We start from the raw sequence: 20,943 nt of genomic DNA, 5'->3' as shown, positions 1-20,943 counted from the left end.
ATACTCCCTTGAAATACCTTGCTACTTTGGAGGCATGTCAACATTCATGACATTACTGCTAAAAATTAGAAAGTGAGCATTATTGTCATTGCAAGAAATGTTCAGAATTGTGCAGTCATTGACAACCAGAACAAAACTGGTGAAAAGAATCAAGAAAATCTCATTAGCTGTAGGAACAAATTGTATAAATCATAAATGTTGGTATCAAAATTAAAACATTATTTTGAACGATTGTGTTTTTTGAAAATTGAAGTAGACAGAAGAGTTGAATGCACAATAAAAGGTAAAGCACTAATAAAACATGCCCAAATTTTCCAGCAGAAAATATTTAAATAGACGTGCTGATGATAAATTTTGCAAACCATTGTATTTATTTGAAATAGAGAATGCACAACTATCAGGTTTTTAATTTACACCCCATTATATGATGCTGCTTTAATGAGAACAAAATTCATTATATTTTGCAATTACCTTCTATAAAATATGATGTTAGTATATTTAGGAAGCAAAGTATTTTAAAGCTTATACAGCTATTTGCAAAAACAGTGCAGAAACAAGGACCTGCAGATGCTGGTTTATAAAAACAGACCAAATGCTAGAGCAACTCAACGTGTCAGACAGCATCTCTGGAGAACATGTAGAAGTGACTTTTTGGGTTGGGACCCTTCTTCAGACTGACACTTTCCCCAGCAACTGTAGGAGAAGTAACATCTGTCCCTGTACCACATTCATCACCTCCATCCAGGGACCCCAGCAGTTCTTCCAGGTGAGACAGACGTTCACATGTACCTCCTCCAACCTCATCTACTGCATCTGGTGCTCCCAATCTGGCCTCCAGTACGTCGACAAGACTTCAGCATTGTGTCTTGTTTTTAAACAAAAAAAGTCTGGATATGTAGCAAGGTCGCCATCTGGTGTTTTAAATTTAACATGCAAGGTTACAATCACAATGCTATGGGTTTAGAATCTGCTAGGAAAATAAAAGGCACCAAGTCATATCATACAGCATGGAAACATGCCTTTTGGTCCAACTGATCCATGCTGACCAAGATGTCCTATCTAAACTTGTTCCATTTGCCCGTGTTTCTAAACGAGAGTAAGTCTGAGGTCATCCTTCTCGGCCCCTCGGACTCAATCAAAATGATAGCAGGCAGCCTTGGAAGCCTTACCCCACTACTCAAACCTCACGTCAAAAACCTTGGCATGATATTTGACTCAGCGCTGAAATTTGGCAAACAAGTCAATGCCGTGGTAAAAGCTAGCTTCTTTCAGCTTCGGACGATAGCTAAAATAAAACAATTCCTCCAGTTTGATGACCAGGAAAAGATCATCCACACATTCATCTCCTCCCGCCTAGATTACTGCAAAACTACCTTTACACTGGCATCAGCCAATCTTCCCTGTCCCGCCTGCAACTGGTCCAAAACGCCGCAGCGAGACTCCTGACGGGCACCCGAAAAAGGGACCACATCACCCCGATCCTGGCCTCTCTCCACTGGCTCCCTGTGCGGTTCCGTATACACTTCAAGATTCTCCTCCATGTCTACAAAGCCCTCAATGGGCTTGCCCCCACCTACATAAAAAGTCTTCTCACCCACCACTCCACCTCCAGGCCCCTCAGATCGGCTGACTTGGGGTTGCTGAATATCCCACGGTCTAGGCATAAGATCAGGGGCGACCGCGCCTTTGCGGTTGCAGCCCCTAGACTGTGGAACAGCATCCCTTTCCCATCAGAACTGCCCCCTCCATCGACTCTTTTAAGTCAAGACTAAAGACTTATCTATACTCCCAAGCCTTTCCTGACGTCCTCTGAGTGAGGGCTACATGGATATATGTATGTAGTTTGTTTTATTACGCTATTCTTATAACAGATGTAAAGCACTTTGGCCAACGAGTTATTTTTTAAATGTGCTATATAAATAAATGTGACTTGACTTGACTTGGCATGTAAGTATCCAAATGATGTTTAAATGTTATGGTAATTGCCTCAACGACATCCTCTGGCATATACCCACCATCCTCTGTGCAAAAAAGATGCCGCTCAGATTCCTATTAAATATTTCTCCTCTCACCTTAAACCTATGTCCTTTAGCTCTTCATTCCCCTACCCTGGGAAAGAAACTACTGTATGTGCTTTCAACCTATCGATACCCCTCATGATTTTGTAAGGCCACCTTTCAGTCTCCTGTGCTCCAAAAAATAAAATCCTGGCCTGCCCAACCTATGGGCGGCACAGCAGTACACCGATAGATTTGCTGCCTCACAGCGCCAGAGACACGTTTTCAAGCCTGGTATTAATACGGGTGTTGTTTGTACAGTTTGTACATTCTCTCGGTAACAGCATGGGTTTTCTCCGAGCACTCTGGTTTCCTCCCACATTCCAAATATATGCAGGTTTATAAGTTTATTGGTTTCTGTAAAATTCTCTCGTGTGTCGGATGGAACTGATGTATAGGTGGACAGCGTGGGCTCGTTTGGCCAAATGGATAATTTCCACACTATATCAATAAACCAGACTAAACTCTACATATAGTTCAGGTCCATAACTCCTGGCAACATCCTCATAAATGACTGTACTCCATAAGGCCTTACCAATCAGTCTTGTACAACTGTGACATTGCAACCCAATTTCTATGCTCAATTGCCTGACTGAGGAAGCTCAGCATGCCAAAAGCTGTCTTCACCACCCTGTCCACCTGTGACACCACTTTTAGGGAACAATGCACTATGTGCTGGGTCTCCAGGATTCCTCTCCTCTACAACACTATACAGAAAATGTTATAAGACTTTCACTGTGACGGTTTTGCCCCAGTTTAAGTTTGCGTACCCGATAGCGCTACGATTTATCGCCTCCTTCCCCACAATTCTCCTGTGCTGCAAATGCAATAAGTTTTATTCCGATCGGTGAAATAGTACAAAAGTTAGGAAGGTTTAAAAATCGTTAAAAAAACGCCCCTTCCGGCACCCACTGTCAATCACCGGCGGCGAGGAGAATAAAAAGGTGAAGGAGCGGAGTGTGTTGAGCAGCGTGCGGAGAGTGAGCAGCGTACGGAGAGTGAACAGCGTGCGGAGAGTGAGCAGCGTGCGGAGAGTGAGCAGCGTGCGGAGAGTGAGCAGCGTGCGGAGAGTGAGCAGCGTGCGGAGAGTGAACAGCGTGCGGAGAGTGAGCAGCGTGCGGAGAGTGAGCAGCGTGCGGAGAGTGAGCAGCGTGCGGAGAGTGAGCAGCGTGCGGAGAGTGAGCAGCGTGCGGAGTGAGCAGCGTGCGGAGAGTGAGCAGCGTGCGGAGAGTGAGCAGCGTGCGGAGAGTGAGCAGCGTGCGGGCAGAGTGAGCAGCGTGCGGAGAGTGAGCAGCGTGCGGAGAGTGAGCAGCGTGCGGAGAGTGAGCAGCGTGCGGAGAGTGAGCAGCGTGCGGAGAGTGAGCAGCGTGCGGAGAGTGAGCAGCGTGCGGAGTGAGCAGCGTGCGAGCAGAGTGAGCAGCGTGCGGAGAGTGAGCAGCGTGCGGAGAGTGAGCAGCGTGCGGAGAGTGAGCAGCGTGCGGAGAGTGAGCAGCGTGCGGAGAGTGAGCAGCGTGCGGAGAGTGAGCAGCGTGCGGAGAGTGAGCAGCGTGCGGGCAGAGAGAGCAGCGTGCGGGCAGAGAGAGCAGCGTGCGGAGAGTGAGCAGCGTGCGGAGAGTGAGCAGCGTGCGGAGAGTGAGCAGCGTGCGGAGAGTGAGCAGCGTGCGGAGAGTGAGCAGCGTGCGGGCAGAGAGAGCAGCGTGCGGAGAGTGAGCAGCGTGCGGAGAGTGAGCAGCGTGCGGAGAGTGAGCAGCGTGCGGGCAGAGAGAGCAGCGTGCGGGCAGAGAGAGCAGCGTGCGGAGAGTGAGCAGCGTGCGGAGAGTGAGCAGCGTGCGGAGAGTGAGCAGCGTGCGGAGAGTGAGCAGCGTGCGGAGAGTGAGCAGCGTGCGGGCAGAGAGAGCAGCGTGCGGAGAGTGAGCAGCGTGCGGAGAGTGAGCAGCGTGCGGAGAGTGAGCAGCGTGCGGAGAGTGAGCAGCGTGCGGAGAGTGAGCAGCGTGCGGAGAGTGAGCAGCGTGCGGGCAGAGAGAGCAGCGTGCGGAGAGTGAGCAGCGTGCGGAGAGTGAGCAGCGTGCGGGCAGAGAGAGCAGCGTGCGGAGAGTGAGCAGCGTGCGGAGAGTGAGCAGCGTGCGGGCAGAGAGAGCAGCGTGCGGAGAGTGAGCAGCGTGCGGAGAGTGAGCAGCGTGCGGAGAGTGAGCAGCGTGCGGAGAGTGAGCAGCGTGCGGAGAGTGAGCAGCGTGCGGAGAGTGAGCAGCGTGCGGGCAGAGAGAGCAGCGTGCGGGCAGAGAGAGCAGCGTGCGGAGAGTGAGCAGCGTGCGGAGAGTGAGCAGCGTGCGGAGAGTGAGCAGCGTGCGGGCAGAGTGAGCAGCGTGCGGAGAGTGAGCAGCGTGCGGAGAGTGAGCAGCGTGCGGAGAGTGAGCAGCGTGCGGGCAGAGAGAGCAGCGTGCGGAGAGTGAGCAGCGTGCGGAGAGTGAGCAGCGTGCGGAGAGTGAGCAGCGTGCGGAGAGTGAGCAGCGTGCGGAGAGTGAGCAGCGTGCGGGCAGAGAGAGCAGCGTGCGGAGAGTGAGCAGCGTGCGGAGAGTGAGCAGCGTGCGGAGAGTGAGCAGCGTGCGGAGAGTGAGCAGCGTGCGGGCAGAGAGAGCAGCGTGCGGAGAGTGAGCAGCGTGCGGAGAGTGAACAGCGGGCAGAGAGTGAGCAGCGTGCGGAGAGTGAGCAGCGTGCGGAGAGTGAGCAGCGTGCGGAGAGTGAGCAGCGTGCGGAGAGTGAGCAGCGTGCGGGCAGAGAGAATAGCGTGCGGGCAGAGAGAATAGCGTGCGGAGAGTGAGCAGCGTGCGGAGAGTGAGCAGCGTGCGGGCAGAGAGAGCAGCGTGCGTGCAGAGAGCTGCGTGCGGGCTGCTTCTGCTGCGACCAGCACAATGAGCCGGGAGCTGCTGAGTTGAACCGGAAGCGTCTTAGTGAAGCCGGAGTGGGACCGGGAGCTACTGCGTGAGGCCGAAAGCTGAAGGTGCGGAATGAGCAGGGTCCCCCCCCCACACCCCCCTTCCTCCACCCGCCTTCCCCCACCCCCCTAACCCCACCCCCCTTCCCCCTCTTCCCCACCCCCCTTCCCCCACCACTCCTTCCCCCACCACTCCTTCCCCCACACCCCCCCTTTCCCACACACCCCACCCCCCCTCCCCTTCTCCACACACCCCCCCCAGCTGATCAAGATCCCACTGTAATCCTTTCTAAAAGCTGACAGAATTTTACAAAATCCCCTATAAATGGATATATTGTGAATTGCTATTCGATGCAAATTGCTGCCCAATTTATGTCACACAGATGTTGGCCCTGCAACCAACTTTACTGTGCATTTCAAATAACTGTTGGATTGTTATGGTAAATGACTCAAACCAGCTGCAGAAGAATAGTGTGGAATGAAGCAATAATCATTTTAATAATTAGATTCATGTTCTTGTAAAACAACTTGGCTCAATAAAGGAACAAATGGAACTCTAGTGGCTTACTTCGATGACTAGTAAATTTCTCCTCTATGTCCCTTAAACTTAATCTTGTTTTACATTTCCTATATGGTTCTTGTTTCACTCTCACGCCATTCTTTGCCATTTTTTTCATGATTTCACTTTTTCCATTTCCTTGTTTGTCATTTTTTTTGTTTCTCTTCCCATTCAAAATGTTAATAGGTTAAACAGAAACCACTGGTCCTAACTTATACGGTTTATACTCTCGGTTGCCTCAAAAAACACTTTGCATCTTCAAATAGCTGGATGCAAACAGTGATCATACAGAAATTAGCACGCCAAAGTAATTAAAACCAGGCATCCTTTTATCTCGGCTTCGCATTTTCACAAAAATGACACAATTAAATCATTCACATGACTGCTAATCCATAGTTGCACAATTCATCAAAGACATCAGTGCATATGTGTATGTTGAATGAATGCTTCTAGACAGAGAAAAGAATAATAATAATAATACACTATGTAGCTCAAAACAATAATGCATTGCCTTTTCTACTCTAACCAAGAAATTTACATAGAGTAATTTGTTATTTTGTACCCACTTCAAAATTCAGAAAATTACTTTAAAGGGGCTGTCCCACTTGGGCGACCTAATTGGCGAGTTTAGAAGAGTTTGAAAAAATGACATGTTGAAGACCTCCTTCGACTATGTAGAAGACCTCCAACCTCCTTCGACTATGTTGAGGACCAGCTTCGACTAGCTACGACTAACTTCGGGAAAATTGGACACCGAATAGTGGAGAGTGAAGACGTTCTCCTTCGACCTCCCTTCGACTATAATGAAGACTATCTACGACTACCTTCGACTACCCTCGATTACCTACGACTAACATGCCGACTTACTACGACCTGCTACGACTAAACCTACGAGTAAAAAAAAGTATCGATTTTTTTCCATGGCGACCTTTTTTTACTCGCGGACATTTTTTAACATATCGAAAAAACCACCGCGACCTAGCTGAGGCCTCGAGTACACGGAGACCACTCTCGAGCATGAAGAAGCGTTACGAAGACCTCTTATAACCTCCTGTCGACCATGCTGCGAGTATTAGTCGAGGGCAAACTCGCCAGAACTCGCGGATTTGGTCCCCCAAGTGGGACAGGCCCTTAATTTCCAAAGATTCATACGTTTGAGCCATAACTTTAAAACCGTAATTCTTAATTTAACAAAATAATACCTTTATCGTGCCATCTGGGACAGACTGTCCATTTGAAATTTCGAGATGTGGACGTTTAAGAGGCGGTTGTACAGCTCCATCCTCAGGCTGATGATTCTCCAAAACTTCTGAAATGGATGGAATTGTTGTACATGTTCAATGTTTCATATAACGTTATCCAAGTATATTTATCCTGTGCATTTCATCAGTTATAATATGAAGTCTTTGGGCATCATATACAAAATGAATTGCTTCCACAAATGTATATAATAATTTAGATATTTATATAATAATTTAGATACTGCTGCATTAGTATCTAAATTATTATATAAATATCTAAATTATTATATACATTTGTGGAAGCAATTCTTAGTGCCCATGTGGAAAGCTTAGAGGCATAGAATGAGAATTGCACAACATACACACTTCGTTCATTGTCCTTCTGTATACCACACAACACCCATGTCAACCACAGTGTACCAAAGCCAAGCATTTCACTGATAAATGCCTTGGCAATTCAAGTTCTTGTCTATGTAACTCTTAAATGTTGTGAGAGTATCTGCATCAGGCAGATTCCACGCACTCTCCAGGTGGAAGAATTCTTATTGATCTCACATAAACCCTATCATCTACCCTAAACATACACCCTCTTAGGTCTCATCCATTGACTCATCTGCTTTCCCCTGCTCACAGGACCCATGCAAGTCTGCCTGGCAGATTGAAAAAACTATTACTTACCTGTTATTTTTAAATATATACTAGACCAAGTACTCCCCCAACGCAAGATTCCACCATTCACCTGTTCCCCCAAAGCAAGCCGTTCCCCCAACGCAATATTGCACCACTCACGCATGGCCCACAACTGCGCAGGCGCGGCTCATTTCCCCATATCCCCCAGCACTCCCTCCTCCTCCCAGTCACCCTCCCTTTTCAGGTAGAGGGAGGGGGGGGGGGGAGAGAGGGGTGGTAGAGAAGGAAGGGATAGAGAGGGAGGGGGTAGAGAAGGAGGGGGGCAGAGTGGGAGGGGGGCAGAGAGGGAGGGGGGCAGAGAGGGAGGGGGCAGAGAGGGAAGGGGGCAGAGAGGGAGGGGGTAGAGAGGGAGGGGGCAGAGAGGGAGGGGGCCAGAGAGGGAGGGGGGCAGAGAGGGAGGGGGCAGAGAGGGAGGGGGGCAGAGAGGGAAGGGGGCAGAGAGGGGGGGTAGAGAGGGAGGGGGCAGAGAGGGAGGGGGGCAGAGAGGGAGGGGGGCAGAGAGGGAAGGGGGCAGAGAGGGAGGGGGGCAGAGAGGGAGGGGTGGCAGAGAAGGAGGGGGCAGAGACGGAGGGGGCAGAGAGGGAGGGGGGCAGAGAAGGAGGGGGGCAGAGACGGAGGGGGCAGAGACGGAGGGGGGCAGAGAGGGAGGGGGGAAGAGAAGGAGGGGGGCAGAGAGGGAGGGGGGCAGAGAGGGAGGGGGGCGAGAGGGAGGGGGCAGAGAGGGAGGGGCAGAGAGGAGGGGGCATGAGAGGGAAGGGGGCAGAGAGTGAGGTGCAGAGAGGAAGGGGCAGAGAGGGAGGGGGTAGAGAGGGAGGGGGCAGAGAGGGAGGGGCAGAGAGGGAAGGGCAGAGAGGGAGGGGGCAGAGAGGGAGGGGGCGCCAGAGAAGGAGGGGGCAGAGAGGGAGGGGGGCAGAGGAGGGCAGAGAGGGGGGCAGAGACGGCGAGGGGCTAGAGAGGGAGGGCGGCCCAGAGAGAGGAGGGGGCAGAATGAGAGGAGGGGGGCAGAGAGGAGGGGGCAGAGAGGGAGTGAGGGCATAGAAGGAGGGTGGCAGAGAAGGAGGGTGGCAGAGACGGAGGGGGCAGAGAGGGGGGGGGGCAAGACGAGGGGGCAGAGACTGAGGGGCAGAAGAGGTAGGGGGGCAGAGAGGGAGGGGGGCAGAGAAGGAGGGGGGCATGAGAGGGATGGGGCAGAGAGTGAGGGGGCAGAGAAGGAGGGGGGCAGAGACGAGGGGGCAGGAGGGAGGGGGTGCAGAGACGGATGGGGCAGAGACGGAGGGGGGCAGAGAGGGAGGGGGCAGAGAGGGGAGGGTAGATAGGAGGGGTAGAGGGGATGGGGTTATAGTGATTTGGTATAGTGGGTTAAGGAGGGTATAGAGGGAGGGCGAGGAGTAGAGGGAGAGGGGGGGTATAGAGAGCGGGTGTAAGAGGGATGGGATTGTAGGATAGATATCCTCCTCCCCTCCTAATTCCCTGCCCAGGACCTACCCAGGTGGTAGAGCAGCGCGAGGGCCTCGTACTCGGCCCAGCCCTGGCTGTAGACTCCAGCCATCAGCTCGGCCGCCGCCTGAGCTCCACTGCAGGGCCCGACATCATCTCCGGGCTCGTCCCCGACCCCGAACCCAGGTTTGTCCTTGGTTCCAGCGGCGGCTTCTTTCTCGGCCCTGGTCACGGCCCCATCCAAAGCCCCGGGCTCGGCCCTCACTCCATCTCGAGCACCAGGCTTGGCTCCAGCCAGGGCCCGCGGCACCACCTTCGCCACCGAGTGTCGGGTGCCGGCAGCCGCCACACGAGCGCTGAGGAGCCCCCCCCCTCCCGGAGTGTCCCGTCCTGCCTTGCGAGTGCATTGTGACGTCACTTGGGGTTTTTCCCCCCAAAATGGCTGAGTTTTTGGGGCTGTGTTTTAAATTTAAAGGATTAATATCATCAGAAATATAGGCGGGAATGCGACGGGAAGATGATTATCACCACGACGGGGAAAATGTGAGTAGGACATGTGAAAATGGGAAGGCTGTGGCCTAGCGTTTGGAAGAAGATAGGAAGAGCAGATTGACACATCGTTGGCACAAACACAAACACAAGGAAGAGTTTTAGTATTATAGAGATATATATACATGTATAAAATGGAACTCATCACACTATGCTCCCATGTAAACGGCACAAGTGGAGGAGGATGGAGGGAGGGGAAGAAGGCTGTTGTGGGTTAGTTATTTAAAATTGGAAAATTAAATGTTGCTGAATCTACCGCTTGGTCTCAGCAATGTACAAGAGGCCTCGTCGGGAATATCGGATGCAATAGAGGAGGTTAGACGAAGTGCACATGAACCTCCGTCTCACCTTAAAGGACTACTGGGGTCCCTGCATGGAGGTAAGGGGGAAGGTATAGGGACAGTCATTACATCTCCTGCCTTTGCAGGGGAATGTACCGGGGAAGGGGCTGGTTTCAGTGGGAAGGGATGAATGAACCAAGGTGTTGCGAAAGGCAGAAAGGAGTGGAGATGAGAAGATGTGACCGGTGGTGGGATCACATTGGAAGTGACGGAAATATCGGTGGATGAAGTATGAAGTGTTGGATTGCAGACGCTGGAGGGGTGACAGGTTAAGACCAGTGGAACTCTATCCATGTTTTGTCGGGGGGGGGGGGGGGGGGGGGAAGGTGGAGCAGAACCAAGGGACACAGAGAAGACAAGGGTGAGGGATCCATCTATAATATTGGGGGGAAAAACAACATTTGCTGAAGAAAGAGGTTTTGGATGTGCTCAAATGGGAAGCCTCATCTTGGGAGCAGATGTGGTAGAGCTGGAGAAAATGCAAGTAGGGGGCAGCATCTTTGCAAGAGGCAGGGTAGTAAAAGGGCCGTCCAGATAACCATGGGAGTGGATGTTGTTTAACTGGATTTTCAGAAGGCCTTTGATAAAGTGCCGCACCTGAGACAGCTAAAGAAGATGACAGCCCATGGTATTATAGAGAGAAGATACTAGTATGGGTAGAAATTTGGGTGAATGGCAGAAGGCAAAAAGTGGAAATAAAGGGGCTTTTTCTGGTTGGATGTAAGTGACTAGCAGTATTCAACAGGGGTCGATGCTGGGGCCGCTACTCTTTATGTTGGATGAGAGGATTGAAGGCTGTGTGGCGGATGATACAAAGATAGGTGGAGGAGCAGGTGGAGTGGAGATATCAGGGACTCTGCAGAAGGACTTGGACAGGTTGGTGAGTGGGCAAATAAGTGGCAGATGGAATACAGCGGAGCAAAATGTGGAGTCCTGCATTTTGGTAGTAGCAATAAAGGCATAGACTATTTTCTAAATGGGGAGAGGATTCAAAAATCGGAAGTGCAAAGGGACTTGGGAGTGCTGGTGCAGGATTCCCAAAAAGTTAATTTGTTAATTGAATCGATAGTAAGGGAGGCAAATGCAAAGTGAGCATTTAATTTGAGAGAGTCAAATATAAAAATAGGGTAAATACTGAGGCTTTTTAAGGCACTGGTCAGACCAGATTTGTAGTATTGTGAGCAATTAGGGACCCCATATCTGAGGATGAATGTGTTGGCAATCAGAGGGTCCAGAGGGGTCCAGGGAATGATCCCGGCGATGATTGGGCCTGTACTCGTGGAGTTTAGAAGGATGAGGGAAGACCTCATTGAAACTTACTGAGTCGTGAAAGGCCTGGATGTGGAGAGAATGTTTCCACTAGTGGGAGAGTCTAGGACCAGAGGACATAGCCTCACAATAATAGCAGAGATGAGGAGGAATTTCTTTAATCAGAGGGTGGTGAATCTGTTGAATTCATTGCCACAGACGGCTGGGAATTTTTACGACGCAGATTGACAAATTCTTGATCAGGGGTTATGGGGAGAAGACAGGAGAATGGGTATGAGAATGAAACATAGATCCGCCACGATTGAATGGTGGAATAGACCCGATGGGCCGAATGGCCTATTTTTTCCTCCCATGACTTATGAACATGAACCATAGAGCCTGTAGTATCTACCATTTGTAAAATGCATTGCAATTACTCATCCATACTGCTCCTGACAACAGCTCCCTAACCAGCAAACGCCACCGCCAAGAAGAACAAGAGCAGCAGATGACACCACTATCTGCAGATCCCTTTCCAAATCACACTATCCTGTCTTGTAAATATATCACTGGTCCTTCATCATTGCTGGGTCTACATCCTGGAATATCATCTTAATTAGCAGCAGAAGGATTGCAGCAATTTGAGAGGGTGGCTCATCACTACTTTGATAAGGATGGTGCAATAAATTGTGGATGTTCTTGCCAACAATGCCTAGTTCCTGACTGAATTGAAAAAAAAATGCCAGTCCATATCATAATTCCATAATTCCTCATAATTCCATCTATTATTTTGTACTTACCTGCTTGATCAGGTGTAAAATCATCAACAACAATTTGAACCACGTCTGTCAAATCTTGTCCTGACATCATCTAGATGTCATCCAGGTTCTACGTGATCTGAAATATATCAAATATAAACAAAAATCATGATAACACCATCAAATTTACAGTGGTCTTTACGAATTAATTGCTGGACATTTTATTTGGCCAGGCTGACCGATGGACCATCTCCAATAAGGATGCCCAAGGTCGGTATCAAGATCCCTCTGGCCAAAAGAATTAGAATTAGAATTAGAATTTCCTTTATTGTCATTCAGACCTTACGGTCTGAATGAAATTTCGTGCCTTCAGTCATACATACAGTAATACAATAATAAACAACAATAAACACAAATTAACATCCACCACAGTGAGTCCTCCAAACCTCCTCACTGTGGTGGAGGCAAAAATCTTTGGGCTACAGTCTCTTCCCTCCTCTTCTCCCTCTGCGCTGAGGCGATACCCCACCGGGCGATGGTACAAACAGTCCCGCGGCTCACCGAACCCCGCAAACGGGCCGGCTCAAACACCGCGGCCCGGGGTGGTCGAAGCTGCCGCCCTCCAGTCCAGCGGACACAGCCGCCGGCCCGCGGCTCAACCCCGGACTCAGGTCACCGCTGCCAGAACGCTGTCCCAGCCACCGGAGCACCATTCCAGCCCCGAGCCGGATCGCCCTCACGTGAGTGCCGTTCCTTCCTCGAGCTGGGCCGCCCCGACGGGAGCGCCGTACCTCCCTCGAGCTGGGCCGCCCCGATGGGAGCGCCGTTCCACCCTCGATCTCGATACTATGGTTGAGTGGTCACAACAATGGGGCATGCAGTTCAACCCTTCCAAATGTGAAACTATGCGTGTCACCAGAGAGAGGAATCCAGGCAAAACATCTTACAATATACTTGGTGCCACCCTTGAAGAATCCAAACAAACCAAGTATCTTGGCATCAAATTGCAGAATGATCTGCGTTAGAATGCTCAGACTCATCATGCAACGGTGAAAGCAACAGGTGTCTTAAACTTTCTGAGGCGCAACTTTCATCATTGTTCAACTTCTGTCAAGGAGAAGCTATACTTCACCCTCGTTAGACCTCATTTGGACTACGCAGTTGCAGCATGGGACCCATACACAAATAAAAACATTTCTTCCATCGAACGTGTCCAAAGACAGGCAGCTCGATTTGTTACTAACACCTATGAGAGACAAGCTAGTGTCACCAAACTTCTGAATTCTCTGGGGTGGAACCCTCTCCAAGACACACGTGAAGCTCACCGTTTGACCTGTTTTTACAAAATGTTAAATGGTCAGCTCGACATAGATTACAAGACCTACACCAAACCCAAACCAATTAGGAGCAGACGAGGGCATTCGATCCAATTTGTGATCCCAGCTACAAAGACAGATGTATACAGCAATTCGTTCTTCCCCCGCACAATTAAAGCATGGAATAATCTCCACCCAACTATAGTTACAAGAACTAAGAACCTTAATATATAACAGAAAATACTCAACACCATCAGTCCAAAACCCTAACCTGCTTTGCAATACATTTTGTGATATAAAAACAAAAGATTTGAGAAGGAAGTTTCTGTGGATCTTGTTTAAATAGAATTTAAGCAATTCAACATTCAACTGGGTCTTAGTGGATGCAGTATGCCAATATTTGTCTCACCCAAATAAATTAGAAGGAAAACTGTTCCGCTAGGATGTCCTTCTCAGAGTTGCTTCTAAAAGCGTGTTAATTTCAATTTTAGTTACTTCTCTACACTAAAGATCATGCAAATATCGTTTTTCCTTCCCCAATTCCACCCTTTGCTAGATTTTCATTTTTTAAACTGAAACGTCTACTCTTTCTCCTGCTGCAGTACAAAGACACTTACAAGGACATATTGGAGACACAAGAAACTACAGATGCTGGAATTCTGAGTAAAACGCAAAGTGCAGGAGTAACTCAGCAGGTCAGACAGCATCTGTTGAGGAAATGGATAGGAAGAGAAAGCTGGAAAAATTGTTGGGGTGGACAAAGTCTGGCAGGTAATCGGTGGATACAGGTGAGGTGGGATAAAGCGAGGATAACGTGATGGGATAAATTGACCATGATCTGCATGTTCTGGGTCCGAAATATATTTCACATGCCACATTTTTAAGGGAAAGAACAACTGTTCAGGAGAAACAGTTTTACTTCTTGCGACAATGCAATGACTTCACTTTACCTCTGTCAACTGATCCTCGGCAGCCATTCTTCATTTGAGCCTACCTGGAGTTTCCGAGTTGCCCCTCCCCCCCCCACAATTGCTCAAGGGAAGAGAGCTGATAGAATGGCATCTAAGTGACCCGCAATTCTCCAAAAGACATGAAGCCAAACACAATGCCCCAAAGTAGCACACCTGGATAGGCAGGTTTGGAGGGATATGGACCAAACATGGGCTGGTGGGACTAGTGTAGCGGGGACATGTTAGCTGGTGTGGGCAAGTTAGGTAAAAGGGCCTGTTTCCACACTGTATCACTCTGTGACTATAATGGCTGCCAAATCAAACTAAGAATTTACTAATTTATAGAAAATGCATTGAAAGCTCAGGTTAAATAACACTGCAGAGAATGAAATTATTTCTCGGATCTATATAGATTCAAGATTCAAGAGTTTATTGTCATGTGTCCCAGATAGGACAATGAAATTCTTGCTTTGCTTCAGCGCAACAGAATATAGAAGGCATGAATACAGAACAGATCAGTGTGTATAAATATGAATAAATAAAACAGATAAAGTGCAAATAAACAGATAATGGTCTATTAATGTTCAGAGTTTTGTTTGAGTTGAGTTTAATAGCCTGATGGCTGTGGGGAAGTAGCTGTTTCTGAACCTGGACATTGCAGTCTTCAGGCTCCTGTACCTTCTACCTGAAGGTAGCGGGGAGATGAGTGCGTGGCCAGGATGGTGTGGGTCCTTGATGATGCTGCCAGTCTTTTTGAGGCAGCAACTGCGATAAATCCCCTCGATGGTAGGGAGGTCAGAGCCAATGATGGACTGGGCAGCGTTGACTACTTTTTGTAGTCTTTTCCGCTCCTGGGCGCTCAAGTTGCTGAACCAAGCCATGATGTAACCGGTCAGCATGCTCTCTACTGTGCACCTGTAGAGGTTAGAGAGAGTCCTCCTTGACAAACCGACTCTCCGCAATCTTCTCAGGAAGTAGAGGCACTGATGTGCTTTCTTTATGATTACATCAGTGTTCTCGGACCAGGAGAGATCTTCAGAGATGTGCACGCCCAGGAATTTGAAGCTCTTGACCCTTTCGACCCATCGACCCATTGATATAAACGGGACTGTGGGTCCCCATACTACCTCTTCCAAAGTCCACAAGTTCCTTGGTTTTGCTGGTGTTGAGGGCCAGGTTATTGTGCTGGCACCATTTGGTCAGTCGGTCGATCTCACTTCTATACTCTGACTCGTCCCCATCAGTGATATGTCCCACAACAGTGGTGTCGTCAGCGAACGTGATGATGGAGTTCGCAATATGACCAGCTACGCAGTCATGAGTATAGAGTGAATACAGCAGGGGGCTGTGCACGCAGCCTTGAGGTGCTCCCGTGCTGATTGTTATCGAGGCTGACACCTTTCCACCAAGTCGAACAGTCTGTTCATCAGTCCACCTGGTCAACTCTCCCCATGAGAGTTCAAAAATTAATGCCTGTCTTGGGAGTCTAGTGTCAAGCATGTGCATTGTATCATCTACAATGGAGTTGACAGAGCACAACGAAACCCTCAATACTGAAGAAACTGGCCTGCAGAAAGATAGGGCCATTGGTTCACTTATCATTTTCATTTTGCAGAGGCAGAATTGGTGGAACTCTTGTGCCTTCACGTAGATGATCGAGGTCTCGGTACTGAAATTCTCAGGTGCAAAACAACAAGAGCAGTACTCTAGTTCCATGCAATAGACAGAACGACCAAAGTAAGTAAGTAAGTAAGTAAGTTTTATTTATATAGCACGTTTTAAGTCAACTCGCATTGACACCAAAGTGCTTTACATAAAATAGATAATAAGTTTCCATACAAACCATAGAAAAAGGTTAAAAAAAATAAAGAAAATGGACACAACACATTATAGAGTTCAACACAAACGTCCCCCCACAGCAGAATCAAAAATTTCCACTGTGGGGCATGCTCTGCAGAACCAATGGATCAATGCTCTGCAGAACGACCATATCTAGTCATGAGTAATTGTTGACAATTAAACAATTTGGAGGAAGGTCAAAGAATAGCCTGATTTTCACTGATAGGTGGGCCCAGCACACGTGCTGGTGTAAAGGCCATCTGCAATCATAAAGGCTACTCCGGACCAGATAAACCCGTGACCTCTCACACCAAGGAGGACAAGGGCATCAAGTACATGGAAATGCTACTACCAACAGGTTCATGTCACACATTATCCTAACTTGCAAATTAACCGTACCATCTTTCACTGTCACAAAATCTAAATCATCAAACCCTCTGCCCATGTAGGTACTTTGGAGTCACACCTCGGATACACACGTTGAAGGGGAGTGGAGAAGGCCAGAGGGAACTTGGTGCACATACCCAAGAACCTTTAAAAGGCAAAGCAAGGAGATGAGGTGGTTGAAAAGGGCATCCAAACACTTGCCATATCCTTCAATCAGTCTGGCGGATCCAAACCTAAAATATCACATGTCCATTCCTTCTACAGTTACTACCTGATCTGCGGAGTTACTCCAGCACTGTGTTTTACTCAAAGCATCTGCAGCACCTTGTGCTTCCACATGCTTTACTTTTCCTTCAGAGATATAGTGCAGAAACAGGCCGAATAGCGATTGCCCCGTACACTAACCCACACACAGTAGGGTCAATTTTACAACTTACCAAACCCAATTAACCTACAAACCTGTATGTCTTTGGAGTGTGGGTAAAAAAGCAGAGCACCTGGAGAAAACCTAGGGCAGCACGGTGGCACAAGGGTAGAGTTGCCGACTCACAGCGCCAAAGACCCGGGTTCGAGCCTGACCATGGGTGCTGCCTGTGTGGAGTTTGTACTTTCTCCCTGTGACCTGCATGGGTTTTCTCCGGGTGCTCCGATTTCCTCCCATACTCCAAAGACGTGCGGGTTTGTAGGTTAATTGGTTTCGGTAAAGATTGTAAATTATCCCTAGTGTGTGTAGGATAGTGTTAGTGTGCGGGGATAGTTGGTCGGCGTGGACTTGGTGGGCCAAAGGGCTTGTTTCCGCGCTGCATCTCTAAACTAAACTAATAACCCTGGCGGTCACAGGGTGCACGTACAAACTCCGTACAGACAGCACCTGTAGCAGGATCGAGACTTGGTCTCCAGTAAGCCAGCAACTCTACCGTGCCTCCCTTTAGTTGATTGGAGGCAGCCAAAACTGCAGATGCTGGAATCTTGAGCAAAAAATAAATGGAATGAGGGACAGCGGATCAGGCAGTATCTGTGGAGGGATCTGTCCATTTCATCCAGAGCCTATACATCCTTCCTTGTAAGGGGGCAACCAGAACTGCATGCAGTACTCCAAATGCGGTCTAATCAGTCTTACAAAACTACATCATGACTTCCTGACTCTTATACTCAAAGTCCCTAGCAAAGAAGGCAAACTTACCAAGCTTCTCCAGTCTTTTGTCTTTTGCTTTAGTTGAATGACAGGTTTGTAGAACTGTGGTGTACATTGACAAAATTGTTACTTTAAAATATCATAATAAGGTGCGATAGTTAAGCAGCATCACTCACTTGTTGATTAATGTCTAATGTTGATTTGGAAGGCTGAGTTATTCGGAAGCATGCAACATTGACATGTGTTTTTATATTCCATTTAGATTAGTTGAACTTGAGTCAGACTTCTGACATGCACCATTGCTGCCTACCTTTTGAAAAAAAAGTTTGAGTCTATATTCAAAGCTGAAAATCTGACTGGTTTGTTGACATAAATTGTATCTTGGATATAAGATTAATCCAGAAAATAAGCTAAATGCTTGGTATATATGATCTTTGAAGATAAATGCCATTGACTTGTTCCGTGAATTTGTAGTTTCTGCTTAATGCCAAATCACATTGTAAAATCTTAAACTGAAGAGATAATGTCAGAGTGGTTGTTCATGGTGTTTATTACGCTGGGCATTAAGCATATAAGAACAGGAAAGTTAGCAGACAACTATACTGAACATTAGCTAACATTCACAGTGACATGGATCCAGAACTGGTTTATTCATACTTGTGGTGGAAGAAAGATATTCTGGCTGGAGATCTGTGACCAGAAGAGTTCCACCGGGATCCGTGCTGGGACCTCTACTGTTTGTGATATATATATACATGACTAAATGTAGATGGATTAGTATGTCTGCAGACGATACCCACAATTGGATGAGGTGCAGACAATGAGAAAGGCGTTCAGAAGATACATATCAGCTGCTGAAATGGACCAAGAAATGGCAGATGGAATTTAATCCGAGCAAGTGTGAGGTGTTGCACTTTGAGAGGTTGAATATAAGGGAAGAATATACAGTTAATGGCAAGACCCTTAACAGCATTGTTGTGCAGACGGATCTTGGAATCCATATTCATATCACTGTAGGTGGCAGCACAAGTACTAATGGTGGTAATGATGGTGTATGGTAAGTTTGCCTTCTTTGCTAGGGACTTTGTGCATAAGAGTCAGGAAGTCATGATGTAGGTTTGTAAGACTGATTAGACTGCATTTGGAGTACTGCATGCAGTTCTGGTTGCCCCCTTACAAGGAAGGATGTAGAGGCTTTGGAGAGGGTACAGTGGAGGTACCAGAAACCTGCCTGGATTAGAGGGTTTCAGCTATAAGGAATGGTTCGATAAACTTGGATTGTTTTCTCTGGAATGTCAGAGGTTGAAGGGAGACTTGATAGTAGTATATAAAATTATGAGAGGCATAGATAGCATAGACAGTCAGAACCTTTTTTCCATGGTGGAAAAGTCCAACACAAGAAGCAGAGCTACGTGAGAGGGGCAAGATTTTTGTTTACAGAGAGTGATGGGGGCTTGGAACAAATTGTCAGGGGTGATGATGAAGGCATATATGATATTGTCATTCAAGAGGATTCTAGATAGGCACATGGAAGTGCAAGGAATAGAATAATATGGATAATGTACAGGCAGATGAGATCAATTTAACTTGACATCGTGCACGACCCAAACATTGTGGGCCGTAGGGCCTGTTCCCGTGTTGTACTGTTCTGGGGGTGGGGGACAAAAGGGGGAGCCGGCGTGTTTTGTAACTTTGTCAGCACCATAGGTGGCTGCTATTTGTATACATTGTGTATGCAAGCAAAGAATCTCACTGTGCCTAGTCACACATGACAATAAAGTATTCCTATTCCTCCTATGTTCTGTTCAAACACAGCAAGAGTACTTTGTACCGTTCAGGTCACTACACTACAAATCTGCAGTGGAGATTCATGAGGATTTTGCCTTGGGTAGTGTGCTCAGCCAGCAGGAGACTAGATAGGCTGGATATGTGTTTTTTTCGGAATCTAGAAGGCTTAGGAAGGATCTGACCATGGGCTACAAAACATATGCGGGAAGTAGATGACATAGATAGCAAGAAACAAATTGATGGGCAGCAGGGCCTGTTTCCATACATTATGACTATAGAGTATCTTCACCAGAAATTATGCTGCTTCAACGCAGCAGTTCGCCATCATCTTCTCAAAGCCAATAGGGTGCTCAATAAAAAACTGCCTTCACCCGCAATATCCAACTAACATAATAGAAATTAGATTATTTTTCTAAATAGAAACAAGAGAAAAAAAAATCCATTACACCCAAACAATGCTAAATATGTTGGTGGATGTTGACCGATCTTTAAAAAATATTTTTAAAAAGAACAAATGAAAATAAATAATGGTGTGAATGTGATTTATACGGATTTTAAAAGACATTGAATAACCCTTAATGAATTAAGCTATAAAATGAATGGAAACCAAACAGAAGAGATATAATTTTCAAAATCTGAGAAGTGGCGTTCGGTCAAACCTTTTACTTTCACTTTAAGCACTGTGAGCTTGAGGTTGAGAGAACATGAGAATATCACAATAATACTGAATAACAGTACATGGGGGTGTAAAGTACAGTTTGAATGCAGATGATTGTCCTTTAGAGGCTACACGATGCAAAAATGCTGAAACTCAATAAATACTTGGATTACTGTAGCTGGACTTTGTTTGTGTTTTAAATGTCCAATTGTTACCACAGTTCGAGGTTAAAAATCTTCCCCCAAGACACTGTTTTAAAAAGATTATAGAGTTCTCCAATAATTCTTTCTTTTTGTAGTTTTGAGGTTAATTTAGAGATACAGCAAGAAAACAGGTCCTTCGGCCCACCAAGTCCGCGCCGACCAGCAATCACCCATAGACACTAGGACCATGTTTCATCATACACTCCAGGGCCAATTTTACAGAATTGAATTAACATCCAAATCTGTACAACTTTGGAATGTGGGAGGAAAAGCGTGGTCAGAGGGAAAACATGCAAACTCCAAACAGAGAGCACCCATAGTCAGGATTGAATGTGGGTCTCTGGTTCTCTGAGACAGCAACTCTACCGTTGCGCCACCGTACACCCACCTTTTATAAATAACGCAATTATTATTTTAAAAATTGGAACTCTTAAAAATGTGCTTTTACCACATTATGACAGATTAATAATATCCACAAGCTATTGGGTGCTTTGTCACTGCATCTGTCCTGCTCCATTTATAATTCGGCCAACTTGCCATACCTGCTATCTTTGATTAACTCTCTTTAGTGCACGTTTGTGAGTTTGTGCAGGCTTAGCACAAGGAGCTTGCATTCCCTGGGCCAAAACCAGTGCAGCTGTTAGTAACCCATTTCCTAGTTCGGCAGAAGAAAACACACTTAGTTTCTTTATTGAAACAGCAACAATAAACATATAAAAATTAAAACATTATTGGCTAGTCCAGGATCCAATCCTGAAAGACCTCCAGAGGCAGCAGACAGTGTGTGCTCCCTCTCCAGGTAATGAGGACAACCTTATCACTGGCAGGCAGGTGGGTTGGATAGATCCTTCATGC

The 20,943-nt window shown here is 47.4% G+C and overlaps 1 protein-coding gene across 4 annotated transcripts in view; it reads right to left on the bottom strand.

Moving 5' to 3' along the window:
- The window catches only part of LOC116982428 (BTG3 associated nuclear protein), a 127,414-nt gene that overhangs the window by 95,122 nt on the left and 11,349 nt on the right, over positions 1-20,943 (bottom strand). For all 4 annotated transcript variants that reach the window (XM_033035644.1, XM_033035647.1, XM_033035646.1 and 1 more), the window contains exons 2-3: positions 11,855-11,951; positions 6,751-6,857 (exon numbers count right to left, since the gene is read on the bottom strand). In XM_033035644.1, coding sequence (XP_032891535.1) covers positions 6,751-6,857; positions 11,855-11,924 — 177 coding nt within the window. In that variant the 5' untranslated portion in view covers positions 11,925-11,951. The remainder of the gene's footprint in view (positions 1-6,750; positions 6,858-11,854; positions 11,952-20,943) is intronic.

Source organism: Amblyraja radiata, chromosome 17 (assembly GCF_010909765.2).
Source record: "Amblyraja radiata isolate CabotCenter1 chromosome 17, sAmbRad1.1.pri, whole genome shotgun sequence".
Classification (NCBI taxonomy): domain Eukaryota; kingdom Metazoa; phylum Chordata; class Chondrichthyes; order Rajiformes; family Rajidae; genus Amblyraja; species Amblyraja radiata.
This window is presented reverse-complemented; position numbering and strand designations above follow the sequence as displayed.